At 44.1% G+C, this 15,437-nt stretch overlaps 1 protein-coding gene across 7 annotated transcripts in view; it reads right to left on the bottom strand.

Moving 5' to 3' along the window:
• CADPS (calcium dependent secretion activator) overlaps window positions 1–15,437 on the bottom strand; it is a 415,573-nt gene that overhangs the window by 59,140 nt on the left and 340,996 nt on the right. For all 7 annotated transcript variants that reach the window (XM_074344558.1, XM_074344560.1, XM_074344559.1 and 4 more), the window contains 2 exons: window positions 9,752–9,826; window positions 8,756–8,839 (listed from right to left, as the gene is read on the bottom strand). In XM_074344558.1, coding sequence (XP_074200659.1) covers window positions 8,756–8,839; window positions 9,752–9,826 — 159 coding nt within the window. The remainder of the gene's footprint in view (window positions 1–8,755; window positions 8,840–9,751; window positions 9,827–15,437) is intronic.

Below are 15,437 nucleotides of genomic sequence, written 5' to 3'. Positions count from 1 at the left end.
TCTAGTTCTGGGACTACAGGAGCTGTTCAAGTCATTTTCTTTCTCTGGTCTCAGTTCACCCAACGGCAAAATGGGGCGGCTACAGTGTATCACAACTTCCCAAAGTTCTGGCATCAATATCACCTTCCCGATTTGGCTATTGCCCATCTGCCATCTGTAATATAGTTCCTTATTGACCTAATATTCTCCTTTAAATTGGCTTGCTTTTTCAATACTTGATTATCAAAAGAAATGTTGTATCACTACCATAAATGAAAATTCACTATCATTCTCCATAAGAGGAGCATAAAAATAAACACAATGTAAATAAAAGTAAGTTATTACACTCTAGGTGGAGTGGTTGCCTGCTGAGGGTGCTGAACAGGAGGACTGCTCTCTCTGTCTCTGTGTCTCTGTTCATTACATATGAAGACCTGAAATTCTCAAGAAGTGTGAGAGGCAGATGAGCACTCAGTGGACGCTTTCTCCCTGATAGAAAGACAAGGATGAAAATAAAATTTAAAAAGAAGTAACACCCGCAGAATTTGATTGGTGTTATTTAATACTGAGTTTCTGTAGCATCAAACATCATCTCAGGTACCATTTGGTACATATCCTACGCTTGGAAAACACTCAGGCAAGTAAAAAGGCTCTTGAAAAGAAGAAAAAGGAGGATGAGGAGAAAGAGGAGGAGAGGGAGGGGAGAGGCGAGGAGGGGGAAAAGGAGAGGAGCAGCCCTGGTTGGTGGTTTGCCAATTTCCGTGGTGCAAATACTTCAACTCTGGTCAGTTTCAGGCTGCCAATGTGCCGTCACTCAATGCTGACATGAAAACAGCTACAACGAATTGGCTCTCAACAGCAGGTAGGAACTGAGCCCATCACTGGAAACACTGGAACCAGAACATCTCAAAAGTTCCTTCTGTTGTATACACCCTAGACAGCAACTTCCCAATGACAGAGGTAAGAATTGTTTTTTTAAAAAAGTCTTTCCCAATCTACAACTCTAGCTCACTAATTTACATAGAGCAGTCATTTAAAACATGGTGGCGGAATGAGTAACTGATTCTAACACTCAGTATTTGGTGCCATAACTACAGTAACAACCACAGTCATAACAATACTCAGAAAAAAACTATTGAAGGCTTATCTCATTCCAGGTATATAAATTTTTTCTCATCTATCTCTAACAATACCACATAATACAGATCTTATTATTATTCCCATTTTATAGGTCGGTAAACTAAGGTCAGAGATTAATTAACCTGTCCAAGATTACACTCTGGTAAGGGACAGAACCAGACAGAACTAGACAACCTTGGTATATGTTGAAATAAATTTAACATATGCTTAAATAGAATGGGATATTCAATTCCAGTTAAGCAGCTATTTTGATTAACAGAGATGAATTCTAGAGACCATGGATGAATGAAAAGTCCTTGAAGAATTAAAATAAAGCACGAAATGCTAAAAAGTACATTAAACTTAATGGAAAATAGATGAATCAAATTTTTAAATATAAGAGTGTGCTGAAATAGAAGTTATAAGAGAGTTCTGGTTGACCTTGCTATGGCTATTAATTTGGGTTGCTTAGGAGAAATGATTGCTATACTAAGGACAGAATCAGTGAGAAAAATTGTTGCTCAAAAGCCCTAGGGTCGGTCACTTAAACCTTCCTACAGGTTTAAGTTGAAGATAAGGCGCAGAATGGCTATTTATGGGGCCCGCACAACATGCCAGGTATCATGCAAGGCCGACGCTCACTTTCTAATTATCCCATGGACTCCCTGACGTGGGCATTAGCACCCCCATTCTACAGATGAAGAAACTGAGACTCACAAATGCTCAATCATGTGTTCACGTTTCTGTGGTCTGGGCTCCACAGTCACATCCCTCCCTCTTACTTTCTGGTGATGAGCTGCCACACGCAGCTGGAGGTCAGGTCAGAATCTCTAACTTTTCATTTCAGAACAATTATTTCCTCTTTGAAGCCATGGACATCTTTATTAGGTATTTCTTGCATAACTGATCTTTCTGTGACCCTGTAGTTCAGCGCCTCAGAGTATGAAGAAGATACTGTGTCTGCCTTATGCTCACTTTGAATGACACTCATCTGTTTACTAAAGAGTATTAAGGGACATGGGCAACTCTGGGTGCTGATTTTCCTTCTTCTGAAAGCTTCTGAAGGGTTGCCTTGGATGGCAGGTACGCTAATTGTCAGCTGAGTTTTCGGGGCATGAACTGGAAATGAGGGTGATGCCCTAGATGGTGGTAAAATTATCCATCTTAGACCCGCAAATGGATGTCAAGTTCTGAAACACTGGGGGGAGGCTGATGAATGAAGTCCATAGACGGTGTGGCAGATCAGTGCTTTACAGTTCCTGAGGATTTCGGGGCACGGTGTTTTTGTTCGGTCCACGTGAACAAAATACATTAGACAAAGTAAGCCTGGCCTTTCACTGGTGGCTCAGAGCCTCAGAATTAGAAGATCACAAACGCAACACCAGCTTATTACAGGTAGCTGGTCTCTCTAGGACATCTCTTAAGTTCTCCAACCAAATCCATTTTCACAGTGTCCTCAGGTAGACCCTTCAGTCCCATCACTGTGGGCAAGGTCCTTCACGACCAGGCTCCTGATCAGCTCCTTAACTCCATCCCTGTCATTTCCTTCCTTCTGCTCTGGCCTTTCCCTGAGTCGCGATGAATTTACAGTTTCCAGGATTTACCAGACCTCCCCTTTCTTCTCCAAGTCTTTGTACATTGGAACACCCTTTGGTTTCTTTTTTTTGCCAGGTGAAATTTCACTTATCTGTTAGATTTCAGCCCAAATGCCATTTCCTCCCTGGCCTCCCAGGCGAGGTTGGGTCACTTTGGGCCGCGGTCCCACCGCAGCAACTTCTCTTTCTCTGGATAAGTAAGTGCTTGTAAGTTGCTTGTTGAGAATATGCCTCCCTCATGGGGATATATGACACACTCACTGCTAAGGTCCCAGTGCCCAGCACATAGTAGGTCCTCCATAAACGTGTGTTGAATGAAGGAGTAGCAGGAAGCTAAAGATTGTCTGGACAGCATAAAGGAAGTGGGGAAATTCTGAATGTCTGTTCCTTTGGTTTTACTGCAAAGCTGATGGGCTGGTGGGGTAAATTATAAAATATTTTTGCTGGTAGGATGTGAAAAACAGGTGCCTCCCTCGGTAATGATAACAGTTAGTGGATGGCTCTTGGAAAAGTCACTCATTGACTTCGTCTGTGGGTTTCTGTGCTTCTGTGGTGAATCACATTCTGGCGACAATAAAGGAATAAATCTAAGGCGGTATATTAGTTGCTGTGTGACTTTGGACACATTGCTCAACTTCCCTCATCTGTAAAATGGGGATGATAATCATCATATCTGTTACACAGGGTGATTGGGAGGGTCAGATGAGAAAATGCACACAGATCACTCAGCACAGCGCTTGGCGCATAGTATGTTCAATAATTTAAGCCTCTACCACCATGGCTGGGGCTCCTGTCCAAGGCAGGCATCTCCACTCTGAAGTGTAGAAGCCAACAGACTTGAATCTCATGAAGTCAGTGTCTGATAATTTGACGAGGTCACCCTCTGAGGGTGGAACAAGACTTCTCTGTCTGCAAGGCCATCACCAACCCACACTATCAAAAGCCGTCTCTCCCATGCCGGGCACTCCCTAAAGCCAAAGCGAAAATGGAACACCATCTGAGACAACGCTGACAGATCACCATCAACATTCACCCCACTGTACCGTTTGAACTGCTTCCCCACCACAATGCTCTGCGGACAGCAGTGAATTAATTCCCTGGATCCAGTTCTGGCTTTTGACCGAGGTGGCAGTCTCGTTCTCTGGCCTGACGTCATGATCTCTGCCCAAAACCAGTTCGTGCTGCTGGTTAATCCACACTAACATCCGCCCTGGTCATGGATTCTACTTTGTTTCATTTCTAAGTGGCAGACTAATTAAAATGCTGGCAAAAGGAAAAAAGGGTGAATGAGGGTAGTTTGAGACCTAGGAGATTGGATATACCGTAGGGCTGGGTCCCGGGCAGCCCTAATGTACACTTTATCCTTCCTGACCTGAGTGGCTTCCATGTTATACTGTGACCATCTCCCATGGGTGTGGTTGACTGGTGGGGGGAACCCGGAGTGAATTCTAGGGGGCATCAGGGGAATTGATGCGCCTGTTCTGCCTGCCGGGGCTGGCACTTGGCTCCTTCTACACCGTTACTTTCCCTCGGAGGCCCCAGAGATTGCAGGGGGGGAGTATGCTGGTCCCGCTGGAGGGCTTAACCTCTCGGAGCCTCAGTTTCATCTCTGCAGAAGAGCCTTGTTGGAGTGGGATTGTTGAAAGGATTCAAGGAGAAAAAAATACATTTAAAGCACTTAGCCCTGTGCCAGGCACTCAGCAAGCACTTAGAGAACAGGATTTGAAGCTATTTTGGACTTCTCAGTTCATCTAATACAGCCATCGCCATATTACACTGAAGCGAATGAAAAGCCAAGGGGTGGTCCCGTGCTCCAGGTCACACTGGTCGGGGGAAGAGCCGGGGTCCCATCCCAGGTCCCCTCGTCCACAATGTCTTTTTTCACTGGACTCCACTGAATCTCGGGACTAGTAGGGCTCAGCTGAGCTCTTCAATACATCACATTTCTCGGACCTTGCACCTTTGCCCCCTCCAACTGAGTCTTCACGCTCAACATCCGCTCAGTCCCTAAATCCCATTCATGCTCCTTCCAAAATACCCTGCAAAAATGCCTCCTGTTTTCCTGCCACATGGCCATAGTGGCTGCTGCTCGGTCTGGAAGGTTCTCCCCTCCTCCTCACTCATGGCCGGCCCTTTTAAGTTTCAGTTTCATGTCTCCTCCTTGAGGAGATGGGCCAGAGCCATCCCAGATGAAGGAACACTGCTCCTGCCTTCTCTCTGTCTCCCTCCCTCTCTCCAGTTCGTGGCCTGTACAGCAATGCCCTCACTCTATAGTTTCCTTTTCTTTTAAATTCAGTCTCCTCTTCTAAACGTGAGCTCCCAAAGGACAGGGAACATGTCCTCCTCGCTCACTGCTGTGTCTCTAGCACCTGGCACAATCCATGACACACAGGTGCTCGGTAAATATATCCTGGGTGAAGGAATGAATGAAAGAATGAACAGATTCCAGAAACAGCCTAATCGGTAACCCCTGGATAGGACCAAGGAAAGGATTTTTAACTTGCTGGGAGAGGGACCTGGACACCTGCTTGTCCCCCTTCTTGGCCTCCTAAAAGAACAGCGCAAGGCTACCCACCAGACAGGGACTCTTCCAAGCAGGCAACCCACACAAAAGCACATCTTGCAGTCGGGGGAAATGGGCGGATAGTTGCTAATTGCGACTTCCAACTGGGCTGATCTTTCAAAAGTTCGAAAGGCGCCTGCCTCCAGAAATCCCAGGCTGCTACTGCTGCTGGGGCTGGAGAGGGAGGAGAGGAGGGGTGCGCCTGGGCGCCTCTTGGGCTGGCACGCAGAAGCCACATCTCCTCCCCCTCTCCCCCCCCCAGCTCCTCTCCAAGAGAGGAAGCAATGCAGATGGAGACGAGAAATAAATATTCCTGCCTGCTCTGTGCCACTGCAGACGTCTTCCAAAATGTCTGGCTTGGACCATGAAATCAAGCCCACCCAGGAAAGGAGGCGCTCAGCGGGAGAAAGAGGGGGAAAAGGGTGGCATATTTGTCGGTACTTGTCAGCTTTCTGGAGGACAGAGCACATGGCTCAGACTTGGCAGCCCTGCTGAGGTGGGGACGTGGTAAGTGCACAGTAATACTTGAAGAACTGAATCCGAAATGGGAGCGGAGTTAAGGAAATCCTGCCAGGGCGTCGGCACCATCTCTAGGCCTTTGTCCAGGGTCCCTGGACCCACAGCTGGTTCTCTTATCCTTGATTTCAAGCCTCTTTCCACAATACCGGCTGCCTGTGCTCAGCCCTCACACCCCGACTCCACTCGGGGGTAATTAACACAAATGGGCTGCAGGGAAGTCTTCAGAGGCCCCTGGAAATTTGGGCAGGAGCTCAAATGCACGCGTGGAGAGATTCCTGCCACCTCGAAGTGCAGCCTGCGTTCTCCAACGCTGGAACACCAGCGGGGATGGGAACACAGGCTGCAAATGATAAGTGGGTGCTTTTGGCCTTGGGGGAGCCAAGTGTGTGGGAGAAGTGTCACTAAGGAAGGGAAGTTACAGGCCCAGCAACAGCCCCTGTTCTGAGGTTCTGGGGACTTCAGGAGGCCTGCTGTGCGGCTGCAAAATGTCTCCGAGAAGGGAGACGAGAGGATGAGAAATTCAGCTGGAAAGCTCCTTCCTACAGGAAGGTGCTAGGTCTTCTTTGTTTCCAGCCTCCCGTGAGCATCTCCCTGGTCCCTGGTCCTTGATATGGCTGCCGCCGGACCACCTTTCACTAGTTCCCCTGGTAAGTCAGTCATTGGTGGGGGTTTGTGGCGGGTGGGGGGGGAGCGGCTTGGTGGATTGAATTCTGCTAGATAAAGAGCAGAGGGGCTTTTCTGGTTTGCACTGGTTCAAATACAGGACCATAAAAACAGTTGCCCAAAGTGAAGACTCAAAGAAAGTGGTATCTTTTGTGGGTGTCAGGGGAACATTTTCCAGAGATGCTGCGTCTAATTCTGCCTCATTTCACCATTGCCATGACTTCACTGAGGAATGAAAGATTATCTAATATTTCCCACTCATGTGCCCTGAATCCTTCTTTATAACTCTTCCCCACTCATTTGCCCATCTGCCTCCTAGTGCCAGGCAATTGCCAGCTGAATCCCACTCTCTCCAGGAAGCTGTTCGTTCAGTGGTGGGGAGAAGCTGGCAGAAGACCTGGGTTCCTGTCCCCAGTCTTCTCATGGCTGTGTGACCTTAGACAGCTTACTCCCCCTCTCTGGGCCTTGTTTTTTTTTGTTTATCAAAGGAGTGGGTTGGACAGGTTTCCTTTCCACTGTGACACATTATGGGTGGTTCTACTGAGTGACTCGATAGAATTCCTACTGTCATCATCCTCTTCCTACCCCACCTTCACCAATTAATTCTAGGGACCAAAGTCATTACATTTTCAGGATTGAGTTCAGTCCTTATATTTGGGAAGATCAGAGCTACATATCAGAATTACATAACAGAACAAGCTGGATATATACAATCCAAAAATTGCTTTAAATGTTTGCTGGCTACATTTTCCTTAATTCCTAGGAAATCTAACATATGGGTTAGGGAAAGACCAAAGTCAGGTATGTTTGGAAAGAACTATGTGCATTTATGTCTGCACTGTACGATAATCATATTAGTTATCTTTTATTAATAAGAGCTGCCATTTAGTGAAGCCTCTTAGTGTGTTAGGACGATGCTAAGCTCTATCTACTCTTACATCATTATCCTCACAACAGCTCGTTACGGATGACATGACCCACTCCCTACTCGCATACAACATTGCTAGGTGACCACCATGAACACATAACCCAGAAACAAAGCAACACAATGGCACACCTCCCCCAAACCAAAACCAAACCAAAACTGAGTCTCAGAGATGGTGAGACACCTACTCTAGATCACACAGCTGCTCAATATTGGTAACAGGGTTTGGACCTGGTTCTGTTGGATTCCGAAGATGAGGATGTGCTGCTCACTCCCCGGGCCTCATCTTGGCACTGAGAGCCTCTCTAGGGGATTCTCCACACCATAAGGCTGTTTTAAAGACCAGAGACGGTGAGTCCTAAACTGACTGCCTTTCCTCTGGTGCTGTCACAGGAAAGCAGCTGGCCTCAGAGCCAGCAAGAACCCTGCCATCAGAAATGGCAGGACAGCAGGCAGCTGCAGCCTACCTGGCACAGGAGCGATGGGAGAACTGGGCCCCCACGAAGCAGCCGATGGACAGCGACCACCTCTGGTGATCACTCACCTACACAGAATTCGGCGGGCTTCTGCCCAACACCTAACTCACTTCCAGCCCCACGCCCAGTTCTGCACAGAATCAGAAGTTCTCAGCACGCGTACAGATTGGATCATCTGCTCGAGAGGTTGTAAACTCCGGCACCCCCAAACCCAGGCAGGTACGTGAATGAGCGAAACAGCCAGGAAGGGGCTGCCAGAAACTGACAAGCACGCGTCTGGTCTGTGGGGATGACCCGACTCAGCCGCAGTGGACTGGTGCGCTGCGCACATGCAGACCCAGCGCTGCCGACCGCCCACCCCATGGAGACACCCTGGAATACGAACATCTCTGTGAGTTCTCTTGATTCTTAAATGTGGGCCACTAATTCAGGAAAGAAACACATACCCGATGCAGTGAGGACCAAATCAAACCTATTTACAAGCTCTCTCTGACTTGTAGGTCTCCATTTGTAGCCTCTAACATTAATTCTCCTCATTTGCAGATGACAAAGCTGTACCCTGGAAACATGAAGTGATCTCCCCGAGACAGCTGACGTGGGTGCAGGCCGGCAACCCTCTCTTTGGATACATACGTACATACATATAGAGACATACGTGCATCTGTGCACGTACCTATACATACATACATGTTATATAGCCACAAATGAAAAAGAAAGGATTTGGGATTACCCATTGTATGAAATGTTCTGCTCATTCTACTGGTGTCACTATTACACATCGGTAGTTAATGTCGAAACTGCAATTAACACACATACACAAACCAAAACCAAAATGATGCAACACAACAGCCCCCCTCCCCAAAACCCAAACCCAAACTAGAACAAAAACCAGAAAAGAAAGAAGCTCTTTACTTACGGTAAACGATAAAAAAGATGAAAACAAAGTTCCCTCGTCATATCTGGATAATTTTGCCAGCACTCCTTCCAAGATTGTCACGAACTAGTAAAACAGCAAAAAAAAAAAAAAAAAAAAAGGAAAAAGAATGATTACTTCAAACTGTGACTGTTCACAATAAAGAGCAGCGTTTCCCAACCGCCCGGAGACCAGCAATGAGCCCTCGCTCATGTTCAAGTTCTATTATTCGGTTCCCGTCTTTGGGGAAAGGAATAGACTCCCTTCACATAGAAATATTTGACTTATTCGGCTTTCTCTTCATTATTATGTGATTGCAAATATAGAGTGTTACAGAAGTGCAAAGTGACAAAATATTATTGAGTTGCATCTAGCACGCGATAATATTAAATGCACTTTTCAAAATCCAAAACTGCGCAAAGCAGTTTTTACGTTACATATTAGCACTACATTTAATCCAATCTATTTTTATTTGTATTTTATCAGTAATTTGGGGGAAACAGAAGTTTAGCACTGGCAAATATAAATGTCTTCCCATTCAGCATTACTTAGTTAAAATTCTATAATTCATGAGGGTGACTGAAATAGCTTTATCTGACTTTTCTGTTTTATTATGACTCTCACTGCATGTGAAACTAGGGGAAAGGGGGTTTTCAGGATGGCAGAATTCCTTATTACCGTTTAACTTTCTGTTTTGAAAAAAAAAATCTAACTTTGTCAATGCTGAAAAACAAAACAAATTTCTTGCGCATAACCGAGTGCAATGTTTGGGGCCAAGTTCTTATTAAGGTAACCTATGCCACTTCATCAATTTATCTTCACACGGCTTGCAATCATCAGAAAAAATCATTCGGCGCTGAGGCTGGGTGACGTACAGTCTTGTTTCCTGAGAAATACAAGTCCCCAGCACAACTTTTTAACGTGTTACATTTTAATGGAAATGCAGACATAACAAAGCGATGTTCACAATGAAACATTTCACCTGAAGCTGAAGGTTACCTTTGCAACCAAGAGTGTTATCATTTCTTTAACAGTTTCTTCAATTAGTTCGTCTATTTTTGAATGGTACTGATGCTAAAGAACACAGAAAGACAAATATTAGCATGTTTGAGAGGTGATGGCATTGCATCCACTGGTAATTTTTAGACAACACAATTTATAAATAAAGCCTGGCCTGCAGACCCAGTTTATTTCTATAGTCACAGAAGCAGCTGTAAGATTCTGACTCCAGGTCTTTGATGAAGGGAGATCTGAAGCTCTTAAAAAAATTACCAGGCGCATTCTTCCTCACCCAAAGCTTTTGCTGGCTTTGACATGTGTAGACACACACACATTTACAAACAGCAAGCATAGATGGCTTACTGGCCTGGCTGTTTGCTGATCTAGGTCTGATAAAACAAGATACCACGATGATTTAATAGAGGGGATAAAAATTATCTTTGGGAAACTGCTGGGGGATGTGACTTACGGAGTCACAAATTCCAAAGGGAATTTGACCAAGATACTGATTGATTTTGCAAAACGTGTTCTCAAATCATCAGATCTTTCTGGTTAATGCCTGAGAGCTCCCCGGTTCTGTCTCCAGGTGTTGACTCAGTATGGTAGCAAAGTGTCTCTTTCTGAACCGTGTCAGCCACACATTTCCTTCATTCGTGGAGAAGCAGACCCAGGCTTAGAGCCTCTCCTGAGACGGCTGCTAAGTTTTTCAATTTCTCTAACTGCTGCTGTCAATTAAACTTAAACACTAATGCAAAAACAAACCCCCACACAAACAAAAATCTGCTGTAGTTGCCAGGAAAAAAGAAAAAGCGATTTCAACAGAAGATACCGTATGCCAGCTCCTTGACATTTATTAGATCACTTTAGTATCCATTTGAATTATTCCATATTTCCTTAATAAAAAATAACAATGCAAAACATTGCTATTTGGAAGGGAAAAATACACTTACCCACTCTTTAGCAAACTTTCAGAAGGATGATTAATGAGGAATGGAGAAGAAAAAGGAACAGTGCAAATAAAAATTAGGACAAAAGGACACGTGAGACAACCAAAATTAAACAAACCATCCAAAAAGCTATGAACACAGACAGAAATAATAAGCCATAGTAATGTGGTTTGATATTCTGATAACTGGCAATCGAAAGCGAGCAAAGGGATGTGAATGAGGTTAATTCATTAAAAGTCATGGGTGAAGTTTTGATTGTAATTGGAAGACCTAGATAAAGTCCCAGGGCAAAGATGGGAAGTCATGATGCCTAAAAAAATACAGCTCAGTTTCCTCATCTGTAAAAAACAAACAAGCAAACAAAAACCCCCAGATAATTCTACTACCACCCAGGACCAATGAGAAAGGGAGGAAAGCCAGGACAAATGACTGATTTTGGAAAGGGAATGAGGCAAATCTTGTATAAAGATACTTAGCAAATTTATTCTGTTATTAATACTATCATCATTACATTATTAGTAGTACTAGTATTTAAAAACCAGAGCGAAGTCCTTTCCTGGCAGTCCTACTCTCAGACTCTTAGATCTGTTTTGAAGATCAAATTGAGGGTCTAGGTAGGAAAGCATTCTGTCAACTATAATCGCAATTCAAATATTATTATTTGTTGAAGGTCAAGAAGATAAAGGTAGGGAGAGGGCGTCGCCTTATAGCTCAATCATCTCATTGTAGTTTCCTTTTAGTTGATTAGAGGAAATGGCCCACATCCTGTCCTGATGAATGAGGACCCATCTTGTGTCTACTGCTGGTTTCATGAAAGGATTTACTTGTAAGCGGCAGAAACCTGAAGGTCAGCGTGAAAACTATCTGCAGAATTCTGCGCCCGAAACACAAAGAAAGATGTCAGAGCTAAAGAACTCAGAAATACTGACACATTCCTGGGCTCCCAATTCATCTTTCGGTCTTGAGATAAGATTCAGAATGACCTTCCCTCCGCAGGTGACTGCCTCACTTTGCTAGATTTTCTTTGGAATTGCTGTATATGATTCACATTTATTAAATTAATTAGGAGGCTTCACTGACTCAGAAAAGCTAGTTGCAGGCAAAATACTATCATATGAAATATTAGATGAGGGGCTTCTAACCAAGCAAAGAACATCGAGAAGGGAAAAATCTCTTGAAACACTTGGCCGAAGTGGCCAAGGGAGCCAAGAGCGGTCACTCGATGCACCAAGAAAGATGGAGGCTCTTGGTCTGAAGGCTTAACCATGGTCACCCTTTCTTGAAAGACAAACAACCTTTTCATTCTCTAAGGAATCCAAACTGAAGTATATGGAGACATGGGGGTTTATGGGAACCTCTTCCTACCTCCAATATTTCCATGCCGAACACAGCCCGCCTTCCCTCCACGCAGTCCCACTGCACCTCCCTTTCTCTCTAAGTGAATAATATTATGATCTCCACTCCTGTCAATCTCTACTGGTCTATTTCTCATCTCTTCCACGTGGCTAGAATTACCTCTGTTGGGAATACAATCATCATCTTCACCTAATGGAGTAATGAAACCATGCATGGAAACATGGTTTAGAAACTCAGAAGTGCCATCCGTCAGAATGACTATTACAAGTACTAAGTGATTAGCATGGTGATTACATGTTTGCATACATTTCTCTAAATTCATCTAAAATCTATACACTTCATTGTATGTAAATTATAACCCGAGTTAAGTAAAACCTACTTTGGGAAAGACAGGTGGTCAGGGTAATATCCACCCTGCTTATCATGTGGCAAAGGGGTACACGTCAAAGCAGTCCCCATTCCTATTCAAGTGATTGCAAAACACATGAATTTCCTTGATCAGATTCTCCTGAGACTTAATTTGAGGGATTTGCTTTTCTGGAGCAAGTGAGTACTCTGCTTTCGCTCCACTCTTTCTTAGGAGATACATCGCTCCATGCAGATGAAAAGGTCCATTAAGGAGACAGAAATACTACTGGGGCATCTTTTACTTACCACCCCCTTAACTAAACTATCTTGTCAGAAAATTTCTGCAGTCATATTTCTTGCAGTCTATCTGCCTCCTAATTGGGGAACCAAGAGGGATCCTTTCTATTTTTGCATTTTCCGTTCCTCTCTGTTGGCTTTCTTAGATTGCCTTGACCCTCATAAAAATAACAATATCCTGAAGTTATATTCTGGGGCACTACATGCTGGCGATCGCAAGGAAACTACTCATCTTCAACGGCGTGGAAAGTTTGCAGACTTTACTTTTGCTCCTGATGAGCTAAGTTGCAACAAACTCACAATCACTTTGTGAAAATTATCCCACTCGACTTCCTGTGCTGCACATTTTGCCTTGTCATGGAACAGATTGTGTGTACGTTGTCTTTCTGTTAAGACCATCTGACCTTGGAAATGAGATGAAAACACACTAGACCAAGTGAGAAACTATTTAATACACAATTTCCCCTCTATGGGTGCCTTCACAAATTTTAATGAACAAATAAATATTTAAGATGGAAAAGTATGGTTAACAAATGTTTCAACAGCTGCCTTTAAACGCGACTTCACCCCAGGGATGAAATTCAGGAAGTGATCTTAAAATTGGAGACTACTGTGCCACCTGGTTGGTATCTAGCCCAAAATACCGTGAGGGAGTTGGAACCCAGGTGAGAGCAGATGTTAGGAACTAGATCTATAATATGAGTTTATGATCCAATATCACAAAATGAAAACTACATAAAAACACTGGGCTTTTCTCCTCCCAGTTTCATGATGTTTCTAGCCACCCTTGGCCAACCTCATTTTAACAATTCAGTTTCGACTTTGGAGATGAATATCCCCATTCTACAAGGTGAGAAAAAGGAAGGAAAGAACGTTTGCAGGAACTTCCCCATGACAGTTCTACTCAAGGTCGCAGCCACAGAGCAAGGTCCTTCAGAGGAAGTATGTATTTACGTATGTACTGGCTTCATTCTGACTGTCCTCAGTCACTTGGCATTTTAAGGTCAGAAGAGGCCTCATTTCTCACAAGCTCGTCACTTAGGTGCCTCTGATTCAACTATACGAAGGAGAAATGGCCCAGCAAGTCTCTCTGGCGTGGCTTGAGAAATGGATAGGCTTAGGGTAAGAATCACAGACCAGAATACAGTACTGGATGGCCCTTCATAAAGATCATTTAATCTGGGGGTGTGTGTGAACTAGTTTACGCAACATGGGATATGTTTATGAGTCTCAGTTAATGTTTTCATTAAAAAAAAACCCCAACATGTTGAATCATTGGGGGGGGGGTAATTCATGAAGTCTTTTCTACTCTATCAAATAGAACAATGTCCAGAAAGAAGTAGTCACTGCCGTTTTGCCTCAAAAATGTTACTATTTGGGGAATATCCAAGCCAGCATTCTCATCTTACATCCAGAAATTGGGAAGGTTTATCCCCAAATTTGACAAGCGCCATACCTCTCTAAGGTTGTAAGTTGCATGCTCTCTCTCTCATGAGACACACGATGACAGCAAGGTTATGAGAGTAAGTGACTTGCTCAATGTCATACAGGTTGGTAGCTAAGGTGTGGAGTCCATGTGATGTAGGTATTAAGCCACTGGGCAATTTATTCTAGAAAATCAAGACTTCGAGTTTAAGCCAAGGTCATTCTACTCTAGCACAGAAGTGGTGAGTGGCAAAGATAACAGACAGGGTCCACTGGGACAATATCCACTTGTGATTTCTCAGTACCAACCAGCAGCTATAGTTTGGCCTAACAAGGTCCACCCACAGGTCCCCTGCCATTACACAGTGAAATTGTATGGAAGTATTTCCCCCCTGAGATATGGCTTCATGCACTTCATCAGATTTTCTGACCACCTCCCCTCCACCCTACCCAATCCCGTCTACTCTCTCCAAAGCCCAGTTTAAAAAGAAAAGGTCAGAGTGATGGGGCTTCTTTGATGGGATTGTTTAGCCTTCTGCTCAGGTATGTGGGAGTTGTATAAACACGGCCACAACTGAATCAGTCCGAAGAGAGACTGTAAAAGCCACCAACCCTGCCCTACTGAGAACGGTGTCATGCTTGTGAAACTCAGTTAAAGCGGACATCTCAAGCAGCTGGGAGGGAAAAAGACAAACTGGACTCCATAAAACTTAAAAAAGAGATTCTTACCAAGAAAGTGGAAAAACAAAACAAAACCAAACCAAACCACAACCCACAAAAGGCAAGAAAATAGTTACCAATCATATATATGATAATTGTCTAGTATTCAGAATCTATACAGAACCCTTGAATGATATAGGACAACCCAATTTAAAAAATAAACAAGGGATTTGAATGAATAGACATTTCCTCAAAGAAGAGCTATAAGCAATCAAAAGCACATGAAAAGATGGCCAACATCACTGCAAATCAAAACCATAATGAGGTACCATCTTACACAATGTAGGATGCCCAGAACAAAAAAGCTAGATAAAAAGAAGCTCTGGCTAAGCTGCGGAGAAATAGGATTTCTCATCCACTGCTGATGGGAATGCAAAATGGTGCAGCCACTTTGGAAAACAGTTTGGCTATCCCTCAACCAGCTAAACATAGAGTTACCGTGTGACCCAGCAACTTCACTCTTAGGTACCTATTCAAGAGAGCTGACAACATAGGTCCACATGAAAACTTGTACAGGAATGTTCAGGGCAGCATTACTCGTAGCAGCTAAAAAGTAGAAACAACTCAAATGTCCATCAATGGATGACGTGACA

This window comes from Camelus bactrianus, chromosome 17, assembly GCF_048773025.1.
Source record: "Camelus bactrianus isolate YW-2024 breed Bactrian camel chromosome 17, ASM4877302v1, whole genome shotgun sequence".
Lineage (NCBI taxonomy): Eukaryota > Metazoa > Chordata > Mammalia > Artiodactyla > Camelidae > Camelus > Camelus bactrianus.
This window is presented reverse-complemented; position numbering and strand designations above follow the sequence as displayed.